Source organism: Trichosurus vulpecula, chromosome 2 (assembly GCF_011100635.1).
Source record: "Trichosurus vulpecula isolate mTriVul1 chromosome 2, mTriVul1.pri, whole genome shotgun sequence".
NCBI lineage: Eukaryota > Metazoa > Chordata > Mammalia > Diprotodontia > Phalangeridae > Trichosurus > Trichosurus vulpecula.
Genome location: NC_050574.1, coordinates 178,568,968 through 178,593,118, shown reverse-complemented (window position 1 = coordinate 178,593,118; position 24,151 = coordinate 178,568,968). Strand labels below are relative to the sequence as shown.

General features: G+C 38.3%; 1 protein-coding gene across 1 annotated transcript in view; it reads right to left on the bottom strand.

The window, feature by feature from the left end:
• The window catches only part of MPHOSPH8 (M-phase phosphoprotein 8), a 57,215-nt gene extending 33,548 nt beyond the window's left edge, over window positions 1–23,667 (bottom strand). The window contains exons 1-3 of the mRNA XM_036746137.1: window positions 23,375–23,667; window positions 16,313–16,468; window positions 4,593–5,441 (exon numbers count right to left, since the gene is read on the bottom strand). Of these exons, the coding sequence (XP_036602032.1) occupies window positions 4,593–5,441; window positions 16,313–16,468; window positions 23,375–23,602 (1,233 nt within the window). The 5' untranslated portion in view covers window positions 23,603–23,667. The remainder of the gene's footprint in view (window positions 1–4,592; window positions 5,442–16,312; window positions 16,469–23,374) is intronic.
• Between the last annotated feature and the right edge of the window lie 484 nt (window positions 23,668–24,151).

The following is a 24,151-nucleotide window of genomic DNA, read 5'->3' as shown; positions in this document are numbered from 1 at the left end:
CAGCAACAGCCCAGGCTGGAGAGCTGCCAACTTTTAGTGTTCTCAAAGCACTGTGATCAGGAGTAAGGTATGAGCAACTCCCCTACCAGCTCTGAGTTCCTGACCTGGGATTTTGGTCTGCCCCTGCTTGGCGTTCCAGTAGACTAGTGATGAATCCAGTCATTTTCAGTCAGCTGAAAAGCTCTGCCCATTCAGAATGACAGAATTGAAGGCTCCCCTGGGATTCTTGTCTTGGTTATTCAGCTGCAAGTGGCTGGAACCAAGATCCTGCTTGGCTTCCCAGGGTCAGGCCCGCACAGCTGCTACTTGCTTCTGTGCTTGCGCCTTGCTCAGTACACAACTAAGGGCCCATGATGACTGCTCCTTATCTGAGACCAAAATTCCTAAATAGATTCAAAGTAGTTATTAATGGTTCAAAATAAATTGTAGCAGGATGTCTCCAGTGGAGTCATCATCAAAGGATCAGTGTTGGGCTTTGTTCCATTTAACATTTTTATCCAAGATTCAGATAGAGATGAAGATGACATAGTCATTAACTTTGCATATGACACAAAGCTGGGACAGCTAGCTATCAGGGTGGATGACAGCATCAGGACCTAAAAAGATCTTGATAACGCTAGAGCATTGGGATGAATTTAGTAAGATGAAATTCAACTGCAACAGATGTAAAGACTTATCTTTGAGTTAAAATTGACTTCCTAAGTTTGACATGAATAAAGGAAAAAGCATTTATTAAGAGCTTACTATATAGCAGGTAGCATGCTAAGCACTAAGGATACAAATACAAGCAAGCAAGACAGTTCCTGCCCTTTAGACAATTACATTATGGCAGCTTGTATTTTTTCTTTGAACTAGAAATTCTGGATTTTGGCTATGTTGTTACTGGGAGTTTTCATTTTAGGGTTTCTTTCTGGAGATGACCTACCAGTAGAGTCTTTCTATTCTTTGCCCTCTGGTTTTAGAGACCTGAGCAGTTTTCTTTTATGATTTCTTAAAACAAGCTTAAGTTCTTTTGGTCATGGCTTTCAGGCAGTCCATGATTCTTAAATGGTATCTCCTCAATCTGTTTTCCAGGTCAGTCATCTTTGATACGAAACAGATAACTTACATTTTTCTTATAGATTTTTCAGTGTTTTCTTTTTTTGTTTCATGAAATCATTAACTTTTTTTGAGAAGCCATTGTAATTTTCAAGTAGTCTGTTGCTTGGGTAAGGTTTTGTACCTCCTGGCCAAGCTGTTAATCCCCTTTCCAATTCTTTCTTTTATAGCTCCCATTTCTTTTCTAATTATTTCCTCTAGTACTCTCATTTACAAAATAATTTTAAACTTTTAAAAAAACTCTAGCTTCATCTCTTCCAAGAATTCTAGTTGAATTTGTGCCCAAACTGTTTTTTCTTTGAGGCTTGCTTGTAGATATGTTGAAGTCACTCTCTTCTTCTAGATTTATGTAATGAGTGTTCCTGTCACCGTAATAGCTTTTTATGATAGGATTTTTTTTTGTTTGCTCATTCTTCCTGCCTACTTTATGAATTCTAACCAGGCTCAGTGTACTTTTGTAGGGAATGTTTGCGCTGTGCTTGTGTCCTCTTGAAACCTGCTGTTGCTTTCTCAGGGTATCCATTACTGTGTTACTTCAGGTATCAGCAAAAGGCCAGTGCTCAGTTCCTCAGTGGATGTGACACAGCACTAGGTAGTAAGTGATAGAGCTACCAGCTGGCACTTATTCCTAATCCCTGTACAAGGTCAAGCCCCTCTAAGGGTCTGGGACCCCTTCTTGTCCTGTTGCACAGCCATGATGGAAAATAACATGCACCACAGTCCTGGTTAAGCCCCTATCCTCAGTGTCTATAGACCTGCCTACCCTTTGCTGACCTGTGGTAGAAAAATGACTCACTGTGATTGTTCTCTTGGATTTCCCAGTCAGGATTGAGTCTGGCACATGTTCCAGAGCTTTGTGGAGTAGTAACAGAGGAGTGCTCAGCTGTATTTCTTGCTCCTCTGCTATCTTGGTTATCTTCTAATATTACAGTCTAACAGGAGCAGACAACACATATGGAAGACTAGTAGCCAGGGAAGAGTGTTTTAGATAAGGAAGTCAGAGGGAATGCTGAATGGAGTAACAGGGCAAATGACTGGCGGTCCTTTCCAGGAACAGTAGTATTCATTTGGTTATTGTTCTAGAGCTGGAATTAGAAAAAGGGGTGGGAAGGTAAATATTTCTAGAAAGTGGTGGCTTGCTTGAGACTAGGCAAGATAAAATGAATGTTCAGCAATTACTTAAAAGTATTATATGTGTGAAAAAGATATGGAGGTTTTAATGGATTTCAAACTCATTTTGAGTCAACAGTATGATAAAACAGCTAAAAAGGCTAATGTGATATTGAGTTCCTCCAGTAGATTATAAATCCCCTCCGGGCAGGGACAGACATTTGCCTGGTTTAGTATCCCCAGCACTTAGCAGAGTGCCCAGTATAGAGTAGGTACTTAATAAATGTTTACTAATTAAGAAAGGCATGGCATCTGGGACAAGGGAGGTGATGGTCCTTTGTTTTTTTCCTTCATTATACCACATGTGGAGTCTCAGTTCTGGGGACAATGGTTCAGGTAGAACATTGAAAATCTGGAAAACATACAGAAGAGGACAACCAGGATGGGGAAGGTTGTCAAGATTATGTTAAGTGAAGAACAGATAAAGAATTGGGTCTAGATAAGAGAAGACTCAGAGAATAAGTCAAGACACATTACTCATCTTCAAATATTTGGAGGGCATCAAGGGGAAGAGTGAGAAGTCATGTTCTGTTTACCATTAGAAGGTAGAAACAGAAGCAACAGGTATAAGCTGCTGAGAGAATCTGTGATTGCCACAGGAAGGCAGGGGAACCTATGTATCCTTCTGATAGATAGCTGTAGTTACTGAGACCCCACCCTGCTCATGAATGCCCCCACATCCTTGTCAGAGATGCACATACAATGTCCATTTTATACTAACTGCTAGATAGATTTTAACTCAACTTATACAGAAAAGTAGGGAGGTAAATAATGAACAAACTATCTAATGATCAATACCATGCTGCTTACAAAATTTTCTAGAATTTCTGCAGCGGGCATAGCATAGGAGAGGGATAAAAAGCAGAAAAGAAATAAATAAGAGAGTATAATTTCAGAGGGCCAACATTTCCCCAGGTATCATCATCAACATCATTATAAGAGCTCACATGCTTACAAAGTTTTAAAGTTAGCAAAGCACTTTCCTTATAACATTTTTGTGAAACATGTGTGTGTGTGTGTTTTATATACATATAAAAACATGTGTTATCATCTCCATTTTATCGATGAGCAAACTGAAGCTCTGACATCTTAAGCCCAAAGTTACAGAGCTTGGCAGGATTTGAAGCGAGGTCCTCTGAGTTCAAGTCCAGCACCTTCCACTACACTATCCTAAGGCACACTTGAATGAAATCCAATCTGACACAGCAGGGGTTGGGGAAGTTTCTTTACATCACATGCAGATTCACATCTCTATCCTTTAAGAGGTTAAGGAGGGTGAATCACATGGTCTTGTTGGAGATGCTGGATGTCATTCTCCTTCATTGAGCCTATAGGAAAGCTTAATAAGGAAATGATGATCAAAACATATATTTGTGTTTACTTCCTGTCTCTGTCATCTCTGGAAGATTTATGAGTTATAAAAGTTAGAAGACCTAAAGAAGTTGGTGGCACAGGACTTTTCCGTTCAGAAAATAACAACAATAGCTAAAATCTACGTAGTGCTTTAGAGTTTGCAAAGCATTTTACATATATTATCTCATTTGATTTAAATGCATAGATTATTCAATGAGATTAAAAAAAATAACCAGCCTGTGTCAATTCCCTTTCCATACGAGATGATATGTGTATAGCTTTATATAAATGTTACCCATTACTTGGTTGAATAGACACATTACTATCTTAATGTGCTTCACCTAAGAAATGCCAGTCACAATTTTAAAATGGACAAAAAAAAAAACAACAAAAAACCAAACATATAATTACATTAACTCTTTCCTTTAGAATAATCTAAAAGAGGTGTCATGTTGAAAGACCAAAAATAGAAGGCAAGAAGAAGTAAAACTGAATCTTAGTATTTACAAGAATAACATAATCTATTCAATAAAAAGCTAAAAGAATAGCTATGTGATAGCTCTATGAAGCTTAGTTTTGCTGTACACCAATTTACCACTCATTTATTTGAAGAGACCCTGCCATTCAGGTAATATTTAAGAATATTATTTGTTCAATTATTTTCTAAAACCATTCCTCTAGCAAATTTGAAAACAGGCAAGCAGTAAGACTACAGCTCCCTTTTTATTTGCCATAGAAATGAATTTTATAAGATTAGGAGCAGGAAAGAGCTGAGGAGAAGCAAGCCAACTCATAACAGAATTCCTTGATAACCACACGCAAGAAACACTGCCTTTATGTGGTTTCTTTCTTCTATTTCACTGTTTTTTCTATGGTATGCACAAAAAATATTTTCCCAAATTACTTTCCCTATATAGTTGATTCAAGCAACATCCTTTTAAACTTTCCTCTTCTAGCACTGAGTGACTTACCTCCCCAACTGAATCAGTAGACCTTTGACCTCGTTCTTCACTACCCAGTTTTGTGCTCTTCTGAATTTGAGCAGCTGTAGGTATTAATTTATCTACCTCTACGGAACCTTTGACTTTTTCTTGATTCTTCTGCTTTTTGTATAAGTTTTTCTTCTCTGAATATGGGTCCCTATTTTCTACTTTTCTAATTTCTTCTTTATATTCCTCAACTTTCTTTAATTTCTTTTTTTTCCTTTTTGTTCTGACATCAACATCTTCTTCAGCACTTGCTGTATCATCTGGTTGTTTATCAGAAATCACATCTTGAATTATGTCATGTTCTAACTTATCTTTTCCACTTTTAAATTTTTGTTTCTCTCCTTTGTTATCAGAAGGTAAATCTTCACTGTCATCATCAGCCAACTGAGAAAGCGAATCATCAAATGTACTGGATTCAGATTCTAACAGAGATTCACTAAATTTCTCTCTCTTTTTTTTGCTTTCTTTAAAATCGTCTCTTACTTTCCCCTTTGAGTCTTTAATTTCACCCCTTTTTACTTTCTTTGTTTCTTTTAAATCATCTTTTTTGGTCTTTTTGTACTCCTTTGAATCTTCTTTGGATTCCAAAATCCTTTTCTTGGACTTTGAATCAAAGACCAAACTTTCTGAGGAATTTTCCAGTTGTGTTTTAGACTTATCTTTTAGTTTACCAGATTTCCATTTTCTCTTTTTCAAATCATCAGGGCTTTTGTCTTCTCTGTGTCTTGACTTTTTCTTCTTTTTCTTGGGAGAATAGTCGTCTTTTGTTTCACTTTGCCAATCGCTGTCAGATTCTGCCTCAAATATGTCATCATCATTCAAAACTAGTCTCTATAAAATAAAGATAAAAAAGGTTAAAAAATATTTAAATCCTACTTTGCCTTCTAACATTTCTTCTACCGACTTCCAGCATAAAAAACTTCCAAAAGAATCAGAAAGTTAAAAAAAAAAAAAGGTTTACATGAACACAAGAAAAAAAAATTTTTAAGGCAGTCTCTGAAATTAAATTCTATGGTATTATTATCATTTTTAAATTTGATATTCTGTCAAGCAAAAGAAAAAAAATCAGTCAATTAAGGATAAACACTGGTAAAGAGGGATAGAAAAACAATCTATCAACAGCTAGGTGGTGCAAGTGGATAAAGCACTGGCCTTGGAGTCAGGAGGACCCAAGTTCAAATGTGACCTCAGACACTTGACATTTATTAGCTGTGTGACCCTGGGCAAGTCAGTTGACCCCAATTGACTTGCCCAAAATAAAAAAAAAAGAGAGAGAGAAAAGAAAAATGATGTCTCTGTTGAATTAGTCAGCAAAAAAAAAAAACAAAACAAAACAAAAAAAAAACTAGGAAAAGTCCCTGTTATATAATCAGTAGAAGAGTAAAAAAACTTAATGTCACTTATATTACATATTCTATTAATATTTTATCACAGATTTTTTTGAAAAACTTTACAAGGTGACATACCATATAAATTAACTTTGTGCCCAGTTTTCTTGGTTACTAACATGTGGACACTAGCCTCTGGGAAAAACATTCTATCTAAATCATACAATAAAATTTTTTTTGGTTCTCAGAAAAGCCTCTGAAATTTGTTGCCATAGGACAGAATTTTAAAAATTCAGCTTTGAAGGAAAAACAGTAACAATCGTATATGCAGTGAAATATAATTTAAAATTTGTTAAATGATCAAAAGTATTGCCCTTTTTAATATGGCGAACAGCACCTCACATAAAAATCTACAAAATCTGTCAACTGTGTATAATAAAACACTATACAAACAACTTCTAGTATGTTTCTGAAAAATATATAAAGAGCAAGGGGCAGCTAGGTGGCACAGTAAGTACAGCACTGGCCCTCAAGTCAAGAGGACCTGAGTTCAAAACCAGCCTCAGACACTTGACGCACTTACTAGCTGTGTGACCTTTGGCAAGTCACTTAACCCCAATTGCCCTGCCTCCCCCGCTCCAAAAAAAAATGTGTGTGTGTGTGTATATATATATAAAGAGCAAGAACAAATCTTATTTACCTTTTAACTTTCATTATATAATCAGAAATATTTTCTCATGGTAAAAAATAAGCTAAGACATAATGAAATTAGACTTAACAGTACAGGACAAAAGTAAAAGTTATAAAAATGATGTTCATACCCTTTGAATAATGCTACTTTTAAGAATATAATCTAAAAGTGTTCTCATAAACAAAAAGTTTGTTATGTGTTCTAAAGTTGTCATAGATAGCTTTATATATAATCTGCAAAAACCTAGAAGTAAATTAAATAACCAACAATAGGGAAATATGTAAATAAACTGTGGTATATCAATGTCATAGAACACTTATATAATTAAGACTGAAAATTAAGAAGACTATGAAGAAAGGGAAAAGGACCTGTTTGTACAAAAACATTTATAGAAGCTCTTTTAGTGGTGGCAAAGAATTGGAAATTGAAGGGATACCCATCGATTGGGAAATGGCTGAACAAGATATGGTATATGATGGTAATGGAATACTATTGTCCTACAAGAACTGACAAGCAAGATTATTTGAGAAAAACTTGGAAAGACTTACATGAACTGATGAAAAGTGAAATAGAACCAGGAGAACATAGTATACAGTAGCAGCAATATTGTACCATGATCAACAGTGAATGACTAAACTATTCTCGGCAATACAATGACCCAAGAAAATTCCAAAAGATTCATGACGAAAAATGCTATCCACATCCAGAGAAAGAACTGATGGAGATGCTGATCAAAGCATACTATTTTTCACTTTACTTTTTTCTTGGTTTTTTTTTTTGGTCTATGTCTTCTTTCACAACATGGCAAATATGGACATATGTTTTACATAATTACCCATGTATAACCTATTATCAAATTTCTTACTGTCAGGAGGGAAGAAGGAAGAGAATTTGGAACTCAAAATTTAAACAAATGAATGTTAAAAATTGTCTTCACATGTAATTGAGAAAAAATAAGATTTAAAAAATAAACTTCACTATTTCTGCAAAGGACTATTGTTTTTCTAGTCTCCTAGGTTTATAACTTTGACATTATTCTAAACTTGTCATCCTCACTCCACATAGCCAATCTACTTCTACAATGTTTCTACCTCTTTCATCTCACCTCTTTTCTGTACTTATACTGCCACCTTATGTGTGTGTGTATCATATACACACAGTTATGCATACATATAGAACAGGGGTGTGTGTGTGTGTGTGTGTGTGTGTGTGTGTGTGTCAGAAAGAGAGAGAGAGAGACAGAGAGAGAGAGAGAGAAAATTTGGAAGCCTGCCCAAGTAACAGGGGAAGGATTAGTCAACTTTTGCTTCCAAATTCTGTAAATATAAATTTAACATGCAAACATCTTGATTACGTCCCTTTATTTATGACTTCAAAAATAAAATTTCACATACTGACTTTCCATACGAGACATAGATCTATATGTAAAAAATGTTTATCCAGACAGCATGGGTAGCTTTAATTAACTATATAAAGCTATAGGTAGGTATGTAATCATACTATATGCTAGACTAGGGTATATGTCTACTGCAACTATGGACAGAAGCACTTGGTAGATGAAATTGTCAAGTGGTTATTTTGGTCCCACTTAGCTGTAGATATATTAAACCACAAAACCATATAAAATATGTTTCTGGGCTATTTCCTCTTTTTACCTATCTTTTTTACCCCTTTCAAATTAAGGTGTTTGCTCTCAATTTTGAGAGGGAAATTTTGACTTGATCTACAAGATCTCTTCTAATACAGTATAAGCTGCCTGACTTCATGGACTTATGTTATTTTTTAAATCTTTGTATCCCTAGAAACTGAGCAATGCATACATTGTATAGTAGCTTTCAAACTTAACCAGATTTAACTATTCATAGGCTTCATTTTAATTAAAAAAAAAACTTTTAAAAAGACCTTTTAAAGACCTTTCCCCTAATCATACAATTTCCTGCTAGCTAAAACTTTACCTATTTTTCATTTCCTTGTATTTGAGCAGAAATCCTCTAGATCCTGTTTATCAATAGCTTAGTTCAGAGCAATACTTAGATGGAAAAGGAAAGCAGAACAGAAGAATAGTGGAAAAGAAAATTTACATTTGGTTGTTTCCATAGCAACCATTTCAAATCTATCTACTCTGATTCAGACTGCCTTCTTTTAAAGGGATCAGAGCAGAAGCCACTGTGACACCCAGCACAGAAAATGTCTGGTTTTGGAAGCAAACCTGTCCTCAGGCATGACTGATCTCATCTATGGGGAGCAGAGAAAATGGACATGATGGCTCCTGCCAAGTAGAACCCCCTGTGCCCTCATCAGATGCCAGCAGTCCTATGGAGCCTATTGAACCCTTTCTCTCCTGCTTCTCCTAGGTTCACAGGCTTCCTCAGGGTCACTTATCTGATCTGGAGAAGGCCTGGACCTAAGCTAGAGGTGCCTCTCCACACAGCCAAATCTTGGAGCGTGCTCAGTGCTCACTCAGGGGCTCTGGAGAGAGCCAGGGCAAGAAATATGAGTTCCCTGCCCTGGGAGAGAACACAGCCCACATTATCACACAGAGAACAAAAGGCAGATGTAGTCTGTCAGGGCTGAGGGTCCCATGCATCAGCAGCCCCCTTCTACAACTTGGTAGAAACACAAGGTGGGGCCTCAGTTTACTGAACATCCAGATAGAGCTTTGAGCCATTGGTCCTAGGGGCCTTGTAGCAGACTTGAATGACCAGAGCATTTGATCAGCCACCCTTTGAGGTGGACCTTTGAGCCGCTGGCCCTTGAGGGGCCCCTGAAGACTGGATGAGCTACAGTCCAGGATTTCATTTTTTTTTCCAAGGGCAGCCTACAACCATTCAGAGTTGGGCTATCACTGAAGCAGGTGCAGGTTTGAGGAGACTGTGGTGATGACAAGGGAGCAGCTGTTCCCCTTCTCAATAGCTAGCTCTGAGTCTCTCTCTACTCAAAGGTTGTTGGGGACATGGATGAGGACCAGATACGATCCTTAGCTTTCTGGCTACCTCAAAATTCTTCTCAGCCCTAATAGGGCACTGAGGGGGAGCTAAGGAATCCTGACCTACCCCAAACCTGAGCCAGCATTTAAAAATAGGGCATTTCCCACAATCTGCTCCTTGTTTTCCACTTGTCCCTTACCCCTTGAATCTTCCAAGGACTGGGTAGAATGGGAAGGAAAGGGTGTGTCATCACACCTCCTTGCCCCCCCAAGCTAATTCTGCCAGTATTGAAGGTCACTGGACACCCACAGCCAGAGAGCCCATTAACCCAACAAGTTAGTGATTTTTCAGCCAAATAAATAATATTTAAAGTTAAAAAAAAAAAGAGCACAGCCCCTTTGCAGCTTCAACTTTTTAAAGATGCAGGGTGGCATTTTATGAGCTGCTTGGACTTTCAAGGATAATTTTAAGTATGGGATTTTCATCCTGCTGACTTCAAAACCTAACATGCTGGCAAGATACAACCCCATGGCGTGCACTTAATGTCTGCTGAACTTAACTGAATTTTAATCTTACATGATCAACTTGTCAAATATTCATTACATTTTCCTACAATGACTTAAGATTTTGGTACATCATAATATTAAATAATAATAATATTAAATGAATAGTGTAAAAGCAATCTTTAAGATGCATGTACCCTACAATATGAGGCATCTGACTGAAAACATGCTATACTAAAACAAATTTCTCACTTAAAAACATGTTTAAGGTGACAAATCTATCCCTAAGATTATGTAACCAAAATCAAAGCTAACAAGAAAGGTGAACTAAAGATACTAAGGCAAGAGCAAAAATTTGACCTCGTAGATAACGTTGAGATTTGGTAGCATAGGACTCATGCCTAGAATGTGGCTCTGAACCTACACTACTTATTCAAAAAGGAAAAGGATAGGGTGAAGGAGGGGTGCTCCCATCCCTCTGTAGCCAAGCTGGCTACAGAGTAGCACTGAAAACTGGAAACCATGATGGTAAGTAAGGTAGAGAACATTGGGGTGAAGGTCAAGAGGAAGAAACAGATGTGACATTGTTACAGGAATACAAAACAGATCACTTAAACTGGGCAGAGAAAAACAGATGACTAGTACAGAAAGCAGATCACAAGCCTGGCGTAAGGCATGATATCATAGTGGTAGGCAATTTGACATCTGCAACATAACCTCTTTCAGCTAAAAACACGACAGCTACAAGCACATTAATACACTGCCAGTGCAACTATGAATTAGTAGACTCATGCTTGAAAATAATTTTGAATCATGCAAATAAAATATCTAAAATGTTCATATACTTTGACCCCAAGATTCCTCTTCTTGGCATATACTCTAAGAAGATCTTTGACAAAAAAGTTTCATATTCACCAAATTGTTTACAATAGCACTTTTTGTGGTAGTAAAGAACCATAAACAAACTACATGTCCACAGATCAGGAACTGGCCAAACAGCATGTAAAGCAATGAATGTAACAGAATAGAACTCTGCGAGAAATAAGGAATGCAGAGAAGCATGGGAAGACTTACAAGAAGTGATACAAAGTGAAGTAAGCGGAGCCAAAAAAACCAATATGCCCAACAATTACAAAAACATAAGCAGAAAGAAAAAAAAAGAATGTTGCAAAATTAAAAACAATAAGCTTGGTAAAATTTTCTTGTAATAAACCTATGCAGCCAAGAACAGAAGGAATGCACTAAATTGGGGAAAAACTTTCACAGAAAATCTCTCAGACAGAATGTGATTGGGTTGGAATATTGCTGTGGTGTAGGAAATGATCACCTGGTTGATTTAGATAAACACAGAAAGACTTGGACTTATGGAGGAAGATGCTATTCACCTTCAGAGAAACAGATGACAATTGGAAATGAGCACCATATGGTCCCACATATATGTGAATGAGTATGTATGTGTTTATATATAGATAACTGTGTGTGTATGTATATGTGTATGTGTATCTATAGACATCTATCTCCACACTCAGTTGTAGCCTTCTTTGGGGGGTAGGGGAAAAATAAAGTAAAAAGCGCACAGCAGAGAACAAAAGAAAACATGCAAGGAAGCAAAGAAAAGCTTTGAAATCAATGAATAGTATATGTTATATAGGTTTTCTTAAATTGGAAATTTATTGTTTTATATTGAATCTTATGTTCTTCTGTGTAAATGGACATTTTTTTCCATTTCTTATTTTGTATTTAAGTTTAAAATAAATTTAAAAACTAAAAAAAAAACAACAACAACAATAAGCTTGGCCCTGAAAAAAGAATACGAGAGGACAATTTCCTTCACTTCTTTGTTGTATGTGTGGTAGAGGGACTGGGGGGATGGATGTGGAACATTATACATAATAAATTTTTTTCAATCTACTGACTGGCTTTGCTAACTTTTTTGTTTTCCTTTTTTAAAAAAAAAGTCTCTGTTATAAGGGATGGCTCCAAGAGGGAGAAGGCGAACAATATAGAAGGATATTTACATGATGTAAAAACAAAAGATAGTAATAAAAATCTACTTAATTTTTAAAAAGCAAAGCAGCTAATAATTTCTTATCTTGTCCTAATGATCATTAATTTCATCTTTCCAAAAACCAAAGATTCAACAAAGGGAACTGCCATTCTGGATCTGATTTTCACTAACAAGGAGTCACTCTTTGCTGGGGTGGAAATGATAGTAACCTTAAGGAAAAGAGATTTCTCCATCTTAGTATGTATGAGAGAAAACAGGAAAATAATATACCTTAGATTTTGGTAGAGAAAAATTCAAAGAGTACATGGAAAGAACAGGTAGGATTCAAATCATCTGAAATTCTGTGAAGTCAGTACAAGAGAGACATGAAGTTCTAAAGAACAGGCAACCGAAGATAATAAAACAAGCATTTTTAAAGCACCTATCATGTACCAGGCACTGTGCTAGAAACTGGGGGTATGAAGATGAAAGTGAAATAATCCTTGCCCTTAAGAGGTTTATATTCTATTGGCAGAGGCAAAACATATATACCTAAGTATAAATAAAATATCATATAACATGGGGTGGAAAACTAGCAGGTAGGGAATTAGGAAAGGCTTCACATAGAATGCGGCTTAGTTCTGAAGAAAACAACAGATTTAAAGGGGCAGATCTGAGGAGGAAGTGCATTTCTGGATTGGAAGTGGGAGACAGGAAGAGACAGAAAAAGGAGGCACTATACCAAATGAGCAGTCAATGCACAGAGAAGTCGCCAATTAATTTAGATTTAATTTTAAAAGATATACATGGCAAGGTCTGGTAAGGATAATGTCATTATTAATTTGGGGAACAGCTAAACTAATTGTGGTACATGAACGTACTGGAATATTATTGTGCTGTAAGAAACAATGTATATGTTGAATATAAGAATCATGGAAAGATTCGCATGCTCTTATGCAGTGAAATAAGCAAATTCAAAAAAAAAAGTATAAACAACAACAATGTAAATGAAAAGAACAACCAAGAAGCAAACAAATATGAATGTTACAAAACCACAAAAGCAAGCATAGCTCCAAGGAAAAGATAGAAGAGGAAACCTCCTCTCTACTTCTCTGCAGGGGTAAGAGGTCCTTTGGCATAGTACATTATACATATCTTCAGACTTTTTCAAAGTATCAATCAATCTTGCTCATTTTTTTCTCTTTTCTTTTTTCTTTAAATAACACTGTTATATGGGATGGCTCTCAGAGAGGGGAGAAAGATAAGCAGAGAAATTTTGGTGAAGTAAAAAAGATCTGTATTTTTCATTCTGGTGTATTTTTGAAAAAGAATAGTGTGACTTGTACAAAAGCATAAAATATATGGAGGTTAGTAAAAAATGAACAAAAAGGGTTGGGTTTGGGTTTTTCATTGTTATTGTTATACTGGGGTAAAGTGGAAGTTCAAAGAAGTACCGGGATATCTACTTGGGAAGAATAGGATGATGATTACAGGAAACAAAGAAAAAGTAAAACTACTTTTATTCTCTGCCAAGGGGAATTTTATCTTTGGATTGTAAATTGTAGTACAAATACTGTTAACAAAGGAAACTATGTTACTTAATTATCAAAACCAAGTATCAAAATCTCCAATAATGATGTATAATTCTTAGAATGTTAATGTCTAGATTACAGCAGTCCCTAGCTAATCTTCTGATCAAATTCTCAGTCTTTCAACCCTCTCGTTAAGTCAAGCATAAATTCAATAGGTACATTCTGTAATACCAACTCAATGCTGCCATAACATACTGTTCTTCACATGCAACGGTGATGCTACTGACCTTGTATAAGCAGAACACAAACTCAAAATTGCTTTTCAAATGATGGTAATGGGTACATCCTGAGTTATCCACATTCTTTCAATCTGTATTTCCCAATATCCAAGGGCTTACTTTTGTGAGATAATTAGCAGTGATTAGGCCTTTAGAGCCTTGGAACAGAAGCTTTTATTTTTTGTGCCTTGATGATACTTATCTCTAGAGGGATATATTTGGTGGGACAAGGTTACATATGAGGTTATACACTCTTTTTGGGACTTCTAATAGTTCAATACAAATAACATCATAAAATAAAACTAATTATATTTTAACAGACAGGATTTTTTTTTGTGGGGGCATTTCCAAATAAGCTATTTCTATAAAGACTAATTATTTGTTAAAACAAAGATCAAAACCAGTACCAACCAAGAACATATAAAACAAGCAGTTGAGGCAACTATGATTTAAGTTGGAAAAAATAGGAAAAGTACAAAAGGACAGATAATGACAAAGACTATTAACACTTTCTTAAGAAGTAGAACTGCTAAATCAATTACTTCAATGAGATCAAAAGACCCTACAAACTGACTCAGCCAGCAAACACTTGACCTTCTTACTGCCAAGTAGACATATTAGAGGAACAGCTTGAGAATGGTTTAGAGCATAAATGTTTTTTATGGTCTTAAGGAAAATGAGAGTAGAAGAGAATGAGCAATATAACCTCATAATTCAACAAGAACAGTAGAGGAAAAAACAAATTTGCCGAAGGCTTGGCAAGAGACTCAAATAAAATCAATGAACAACATCTTAAGGATAAAACTGGAAAAGCAACAAACTAGCAAAAACTGAATAGGTATACTGCAACCGACATAAATGTCTCTTAAATCAATACCTCCAATTCTAGATCCCTACCTCATTGCCAGATCCTCCTGGAAGTCCTGCAAGAACTGTAAAATCAAGACTTCTGATCAAAATGATAGCATGCATGGGAGGCAGACTGCCCAACTCCCTCACAACTATTCCAGCAAAACCCTACAATCTATACCAGAATGAATAATGATCAAGAATGAGAAACTATAGTAAGTGATTTCTTTAGCCCCAGAAAAGCACAAGAGGTCGGTCAGAAGTCGACAGGCAAAAGAAAATGGGATTTCCATCAAAACCAATGTCAGCTAAGAATAGCCTCGCAACGTGACCAGAAAACAGCCAGAGATATGTGTAGCCAACAAGGCTTTGTGTCCAAAGGCAGTAAGCGCAAATGGCAGCCAGGAGAAAGCCATGGAGTGGGGACCTTTAAAGTTCTAGGGAGCAGCAGGGGGCACTAACTGGCACAGAGCAGCAAAACTAAGATCATGAAACAGCAGGCCTAAAGGCTCTGAGATCCCCAATCCTCTGTCCTAAGACGCCAGAAGTCCCTGAAGATCCAGCATTCTCAACCTCAAAGCTCAAGGCAGAGTTTGAACTGCAGGAGATAGAAATTAGTACAGAAACTCAAGTTGAGAGCAAACAGGAAAGACTACCCCCTCAAGAAAAAATGTAACAGAAGGTCAAGCCAGGTCTTGGAACAAAGCCACAATTCAGCAACTACAGATAGATAGGTGAGAAAATCAAAGAAAAACCATGATGTATCAAAAATTATGCAAATCTACATATCTCCCCTCAAAGGAGTAACTACATAACTATGAGAACAGAGAATCAAGGGAAAAAAATGGGACTTTCTACCAGGACTACATAACGAAGGGAGGGCTATAAAAAAAATAAAATAAAAGATCTTGATGATATGATTGAAATAAATCGCTTAAAAGAGAAAGTAGCAAATATTGCTCAAGCAATGGACTCCCTGAAAACTAGAAAAAAAAAGAGAGAAATCAATGACTCTTTGAGACAAAAAAAAATTACAACAAATCAAAAGACTGAAAGAAAAAGATCGAAAATACTATATTGAAACAATTAAAAGGTCCCTCTCTCTAGCTCAAAAGGCAAAAAAAGTGAACTTATTTTTTTTACAAGAAGTTATGTTTAAAGTTGTAAACAAAAGCTAAAATATTCACAATGAACAATGATTATGAATAAGTACTTTCTCACATGAATCAAAAAGACAGCTTAATTTCATAGCAACAGCGATTACAAGAATAACAAATTCAAAGGACTGAACCTTGGACATCAGTTTCAAGATTACTTTCTTTTCCTAAATCTGTTAACAGTGAAGATTCATTTGAATTTTCCCTTCATTTCATGATGCTGAAAAGCAATGAAATGGCCAAAAAGTTAAGGAAGAGTTAGAAGAAAAAGTGCCATCTAGGACAAATCACTCTCTGGACAATTTTTAAATGGCTATATAATATATATTTATAATTATGACAAAAGAGTTTCCTTGTAGAGTTTTTTGTTAAGTAGCTATTACTTAGAAATAATAGATGTAAAGAAAAGCACAGAGAATACAGACAAGCACAAGAAAGAAAATATAATACCTGTATATCCTTCTTAACAGGTTTAGTTTTGTTATCAAAAATTTTTTTCCTAAATTCAAGAAGAACTTCTTTGCAGTCCTCAAGATGAACTTCTGGCTCCCAAGTATCATCATCGGAAGTATATCCTTTCCATCGAACTTTGTAAAGAATTTTACCCTGCAATGAGAAATAAAAAAAAATTGTATAAAAAAATGCCAAACCAAGGTTATCTGCTCATTATTCCTTAGTAAAATCACAAACTAAGTTGTAATTGCTCAGTCTATGACAAAGTTAAACTAGAATTCTGTTTCTAAATGGAAGTTTCTAATTCCACACATAAGTTGATCTTAGTCTGAAGTGTTTGGACACCCTTAACTCCTATCACAATCATAATTACTACGTAGCTCATGAGTTTCGTTTCTCTCAAGAGAGAATGGAGTGATGTATGAACCAAACTAGGGATCACACCCCACTCTGGCACTATGGCCAGAACAAGGTCTCTCTATTTGAACATGTTAAGCCCTTCTCTTTGCAATAACCTCGCCCTACCTTCCAACCAACTAGTGGCTAACCATTCGCACAGAGTGGTAACCTCTACCATTCTCTCTCCCTACCAATTCCTATTACACTCCTAGTTTTTCTATCTCCTCCATCAAAATACACCTTGTCATTCCTGTGTGACCCCTTCTTTACTGTCTTCCTTCTATTGCATTTATGACTTTAATACTAATAGCACTAATTAGCACTAATATATTCATTATTTCTAATCAACAAACATTTATCAAGCACCCCCCCCCCCCACCATGTGCAAATCAGTGTCCTAGGCCACCGGGGATAGATAAAAAGTTTAGGTAGGTCATAGTTATGGCATCATGAAGGCTAATAGAGTTTAAGTTCCAAAACATTGCTGGCCCAAATTAACTTCTGAAACAAGGGTACAAATCTTGTTCATATCTTGAAACTAATGGCTTAAGTACAAAGAATATAACAAATCCTTTTCTTGAATTGCATATTCTTAACTTCTATGAAGTTCTCCCCCTTTAAAAAAAAAACTTGCTTCTTCAAATTAGCAAAATAAAGTTAATATTTTATGGGCATAAACAAACCAACTACTTGATGAATTAATATAGGAATAATGACTTGGAATCAAAGACCCTAAATTCCATAACTAGGCAGACTGAGATGTTGTTTGACTTGAGGCTTGTTATCTAGTTATAAATATAAATCTTGCTGTATCCCCTTTACTAATCAATTATCTTGTCTCATTTCCTTCCTTCTCCCTCCCTCAGGTATCCCTTCTTCTACCTTCTTCCCTGTCCCCTAAAATATTCTGTACTTGGCAAACCAACTAAGCTTTTGGGCATCATTTCAGTTAACTCTCTTTCCGTCTTCTCCCCTCAACCATCTGCTGAGCTTTCATTCTAAACATCTGCATGGCCATGGTCAAATCCTTAACCTCCCTCAGCCTCAGTTTCCTCATTTATAAAATGGGACATCATATGATCATCACAGGGTTGTTGAGTCTTTAATGAGATAACATACATAAAATGCTTAGTAAACTTTAAAGTGATATATAACCCTCAATGATCATTTTTATTATACTGATGCTTTAAAGGAATGCTCCAAGAAGCATCTGAGAAAGATTGCAACCTGGGAATTCCTTCTACCAGAAGCAGAAAATGGACTAAAAAAAGTAAAAACTAAGTCCTAGAGAATTATTTGGGGAACAGAGATAGGTGTTCAGTGACTAACTTGGGGTGGTGAAGTTATTAAACGCCAGAGGCAGAATCTGAACACAGGTCTCCCCGACTTCAAGCTCAACACTATCCACTAACCACACTGCATCTAGTGCTTTACTGACACTACAATGTCATAGTACTGTATTGTATTATAATAAAGTTTGTGATTCTACTAATTTGGGATTTTCTAAAACACTGTGATCAACAACAGCTGCATAGGCACTCAAATCTAGACAAAAAAGCACAAAATCATAAATACCTTCTAAATACATTTAACTAATAAATGCAAAAATATATAAGCCTATTAACTTGGTATTTGTTAGTACTGTATCGGAATGCTAATGATTTTTATGATTTTGTATCCTGCAATTCTACTGTAGCTCCTCTCAATTAATTTTGATGGATTCTCTGGGGTTTTCTAAGTAAACCATCATATCACTCTCAAAAAAGGATAATTTTGTTTCCACTTTGTCAGTGTTTCTTTTTTTATTTATTCTTCTTGTCTTATTTAGAACTCTATAACAGTGGGGAGGGGGAAGCAATTCATTTGGGTGATACAGGGTTTATAGACAAAGGGATAACTAAAAAAAAAAACACCCTAAAACACATGACAGCTACATTAGGAGTACTAAACAGCTAGCAACTCAACTCCCACATATAAATTGTACTCAAGTTACTTTCTCATGTCTATGTTTCGTATTACTAAAGCCAAGGCTGGCTCTGTGTTGGCAGCTGCTTTGTAGGTTTAAAATAACAGTTAAGTGGAGCAATGTTCAATAATATATGGAAGCAAGTCCAACAGTTATTGTCAAAGATCTTCAAAAAATTTTATTTTATACTTATCAATCAGGTAAGTTAAAAACAAGTCTATACTCTTGCATACAGAATTGCATATATTCCCTAATACATCAAAAGACACTAGTCAAACACTTCAGACCAAGATCAACTTATGTTATATGCTAAATACCTTTCTTAGATTTATTACATGCAACTTTCAATATGCTTTTAAACCAAATTCCAATAATCAAATGAGGAAAATTACACTATTTTATCAAGTAAACACACCTACTTTAAACGCAGTAGTATAATAAATTGACATTTAAATAATACAGCACTTTATACTTCACAAAGTATCGCACATACATTGATTCTAGCAATGTTGTCCCTAATTTAAAGATGAGTAACCTGAGGTTTAGAGAGTATAAGTGTCATATAAGTTGAAGAGATGGAATTTAAACTTCGGTCTTCCATCTGCAAATCCAAGGAATGATGTTCTTGCCACTATGCTTTAACTGCCCCAAAAGTAATTTGATAAACTCTCATTAAAACTTCAGATTCTAATATGCTATAGTTTAAATCATGTACCCCTAAAACATTAAAACAAATTCTACAGTGAGTCTGATAGAATATAATTAGTCTGTAAACTTGCTGTTTGCCAGAGAGTTCACTTATTCAGGAATGAAATGTGACGTGCAGTCAAACGTGCACGAAGTTACTTTGAAGAGACTCAGAACTCTGTGCAATGAACATTTTGTTACTAAAATTTGTGTGTGTGTGATACTTTAGATCCATATAGTTTTTCGAATGAAATGTCTAGATATGAGGATTTTAAAAACACCATATGGTTCTACCTTCCAAACTTCTGTCAATGACATCAACCCTCTCTTGGTCCCAGGCCCCTCAGATCAACATCACCTTTCTAAATTTCTCTCTCCCCCTCACCAATGAAAAGTTGTGTGGATCTTATCTCCCCAATCTATCTAGCATCTGCCTTTCCTTTTTATCCTCCTGCCCTAACTTTGTTCTTGTCTGAATTCCTTCCTGTAATAGTCTCCTAGTTGGTCTTCAAGGCCCTAGTCTCTCTACCCTTTCCAACTTATCTTTCTGAAAGTTTCCTGAGTAATAATCGTAACACAAGGATCTCAGAAAGGTACTCCCCTGTTCAAAAGCCTCCTGTGGTAACACTCCCTGCTTACCAAAGACACAACAAACTCCTGTCTGGCATTTAAGGCCCTCCACAATCTGATTCCCAAACTCCTTGCCAGTCTTCCAGTCAGACCAGAGTGCTTCAGTTAGTCAGTCAATAAGCATTTTTCATTCTGTGCCAGCCCTGTGCTAAGCACTGGGGACACAAAAAGAGGCAAATGACAAGCCCGTCCTCAAGACATTCACAATCTAACGGGAGAGATAACACACAAATATGTACAGAAAAGCTACATACAGAATAAATGGGAAATAATTAATTGAGGCAAGATACTAGAAATAAGAGTGGCTGGGGAAGGCTTCCTGTAGAAGGTAGGAGTTTAGTTGGGATTTAAAAGAAGCCAGGAAGAGGAGATTAGGGGGGAAAAGTGTTCCAGGCACAGGGGACAGACAGAAAAAATACCTAGAGATGAGAGATGGAATATCTTGTTCATGAGGCAGCAAGGAGGCTAGTTCCCTAGATCAAAGGCAAAGTGACAGGGAATAAGGCATAAGAAGACCAGAAAGGTAGGAGGGACCTAGGTTATTAAGGGCTTTGAATGCCAAACAGCATTTTGTATTTGCTCCTGGAGGGGATGGAAAGCCACTGGAGTTCACTGAGGGGGGGCCAGTGAGGAAAGGGTGTATGTGGGTGACATGGTCATCCCTGTGCTTTAGGAAAATCACTTTGTTGGCTGAATGGAGGATGAAGTAGAGTGGGAAGAGACTTGAAGAAGGCAGACCCACCAAGCAGGCTATTGCAATAGTGAAGTGATGAGGGCCTGCACCAGTGTAGTTGCAGTATCAAGAGGAGAGAAGAGGGCTAGAGGTTGCAAAGGTGAAATCAACAGGCCTTATCAACAGACTGGATACAGGAAGTAAGAAAAAGTGAGGAGTCAAGAACACCTAGGTAGCAAGCTTGGAGCACTAGGAGGATGGTTGTACCCTCTATAACAAAAGGAAAATTTATAAGCAGGGAGGGCTTAGTGGGACAGATGATGATTTTTGCTTTGAACATGTTGATCTTAAAATGTCTATTGGACATCCAGTTCTAGAGTCTGAAAGGCAGGTGACACTGGAGTTCATCAGAGAGAATGGGGCAGGCTAGGTAGATAATTTGGTGAGAATCATTACCATTTCCTGATGCTTTCCCATCTCCTTTGCCCATGCTACCCCCCTGTATCCTGGAATGCTCTCCCACATCTCTGCCTGCTCAAACATTTCCCTTACTTCAAGAGTTAACTTCTTGAAGCTAAGAGTGACACTTCTTCCATGAATCTTTCCTTGATCCTCATCTTACAACAAACTTTTATTAAGCACCTGTTTGTCTTGCCTCTGACTCTGCTCACTCTAATCTCTCCCTTTACAATACGACTACTGGTTGTGTTTTTCTAGCCCAGCTAAATTCCCACAAGGATCCTTCCTTTCCATAAATTCATAGTAGTTACTGTTTGTACCATTTTAACATCTCCTTGCTGCCCTGTAAAAGGTGAGCAGTACCAACTCCAGAGGACAACTCTTTTGAAGCATGCATCTTTTGTTAGCATACATCTCAGTTTCCCCAAAAGGCACATCACAGTACATGGTATATGTTCAATATATGGTTGATGGTTATAAGAAGAAATTATATTAAAACGGAAACCATGAATTTATTTAGTAATAAGTCTCTTATTAAATGGTTTGTTAAGTAAGTTCTGTTCTTGGAGAGGGCCTTGTATACTTCTTTAAGCCTTTTAAAGCAGTATATAAATATGGCCTACTATTATTACTACAACAAATACAGGGCTGACCGATCAGGTTATGTGCTGTAGTGATGAGGTTGAGAATTATAAAGCTCTAGATTCAAGTCTTCCCTCTGATATGTATTAACTATGTTACCACAGGCATGCTGCAGCCTTTATGAGCCTGTTTTCACATCTATAAAATGGGGGGGTGATAACAATAACCAACCTCATTAGGTTATGGTGAGACAGATTCGGCCAGAATTAGGATTTTCACCCTATTCTGTTTTGCTAATCTTCCCAAGGCTTTAGGCATACACACACAGAGAATATGAAGAGGTTTAAAACTGTTAATTGGAACCAAAGCAATCAAGGAAGAGAGCCACAAAAGGCAACAAATAATAGAATTAAATGAGTGTTTAGAAAAATCCTCTAAGAATTGGAGGGAGTGGGAGGGAAGAGATGACCATTTGTTGGCTGGGGTTAGTCAATCATTTATAACTAAAGATTAAGATTCTGTTCTTCCCCTTTAATAATAATTCATTCAGTCAGACTTTTGCTTTACACCTTACCTTCAACCCTCTGTGACTTCCTTAAAATGTTTACCAAGGCCTCAATCTATTCCATCCTATAGGCAAGCACTACTGTCATCGTCTTCCACTCCTCTCTCATCATATACTATTTTTAAAATAATTAAATCTTCCTATACTCAGAGGCATTCTTAACATTAAGACAAAATCCTCATCCAGACCTTAAATATTTCCCGTCTTCACTTTACTAACCCCTGAACCCACTAACACCACTGGGAGACCATTATTTGTATTCCTATTTCCGATCAATTACATTCGGCAAGGTCTTCGAGCCTTATTAAAATATCACTCTCCCATCCAACCTGCCAAAGCTCTAGTGGTTTCTCACTGCCTCTTTATAAATTTCTGACTGCTCCACCACGTACCAATGCACCCCTACAGGGTTATCTCTCCACTGTGAACCACATTCCCATTTCACTGGCTCACACGAACCCTCCACAGTCAACTAGCATTTTATTAAGTGCCTACTATGCGCCCAACACTGTGCTAAGGGCTTAGACACCCCCCCCCAAAGGGAATAGTCCCAGCTCTCAAGGAGCTCAGACTCGAATGCCCCATGCCAGAAATGACCTCAGCGGGACACTGCCCATACACAGGAGGCCCATCGGCGCTATCCCAGCTCCGGCCCCTCTATCAATCTCTCCGCTCTCACGCCCCCAAAGCCTTGACAGGGCTGTGCCAACGTCAGCCCCTGCAAAGTGAGCTTCCTGGGCTGAGAGGGTAGACAGGGATGGGCGTCGACAGTTCGGGGGAGAGCTCTGGGAGCGGGAAGCTCCCGACGGAGGCGGCGGGTGAAAGGAGGCCGGGCTGACTGGACCTTCCCAAGCCTGAGCCCGGGGTAGCGCCGCCCCCACCCCAGGGAGTCTGGGCGCCAGCTGGGGGTCGAGGCCCAGTCGCTGCCATTCCCGCCCCCGCCCACCTTCCCCCACCCCCAGCGGAACCCAAGGGGTTCGGAGGCTAGGATCAGCTCCTTCCTCGGCACCTTCAAAGGGAGGGAGCTGGGCCCGACCGGTCCGCAGCCTCTGGGGAGGGTTCCGCAGACTCCAGGGTCTCCCTCCCGCCCTCACTCACCGCCTCGGTCTTCACGTCCAGGATCTTCTCCACCTCGAACACATCCTCCTCGTCTTCCTCGCTCTCCCCCACGACCTCGGCCGCCCGCGTGACGTCGTCCTTCTCCAGGCCTCCCGCTTCTTCCCCTACTCCGCCCGACGCGTCCTCGCTACAGCTATCCGAGCCCGAAGCCCCGGCAGCGGCACTGACAGCACCCCCGCCCGCGCCAGTCGCTGCGGCCGCCGCCATGATGCAGGAGTTTCAAACCCACAGAGCAAAAGTGGCTGCGACACACGCCTCTCCGGGGTATCTCGCGGGGCAGCGGCCGTCACCAATTGGCTTTGACGGCAGAGCCACGCCATAGCCACCGGGCGCCAATGGGAGCGACTCTACCGCCCAGGAGGGGGTGTCTCGCCGGAGCCAGTCATCTTGCACGCTGATGGAAAGGAAGGCGGAGTCACAAAGACCACGTGGGGAAAGCGGGAGGGGTTGATGACCGACTGGGCGGAGGGGGAGGAGGAGGGGAGTGGGACTAATCAGCTGGAGGGACGAAGCCGAGCCTGGAGCTCTTTTAAGGGGAGGGGTGGAGAGAGAGGAAGAAGGAGGAGGAAGAGGAGACTGGGGTCTCCAGTGGGAGCCTTTCGATGAAAGCGGCTGGGCCGAGGTTGGGTCGTTTTTACGGGGAAAGAAGCTGGGCTGAGTGTGTACTCGAGTGTGCCGCGAAGTTTGAGTGGGCCCTGGGACCCCGGGGAGCCAGAGGAGGCGGGGCTGACTGGAGGGGCGGGCCTGGTGCGCCGT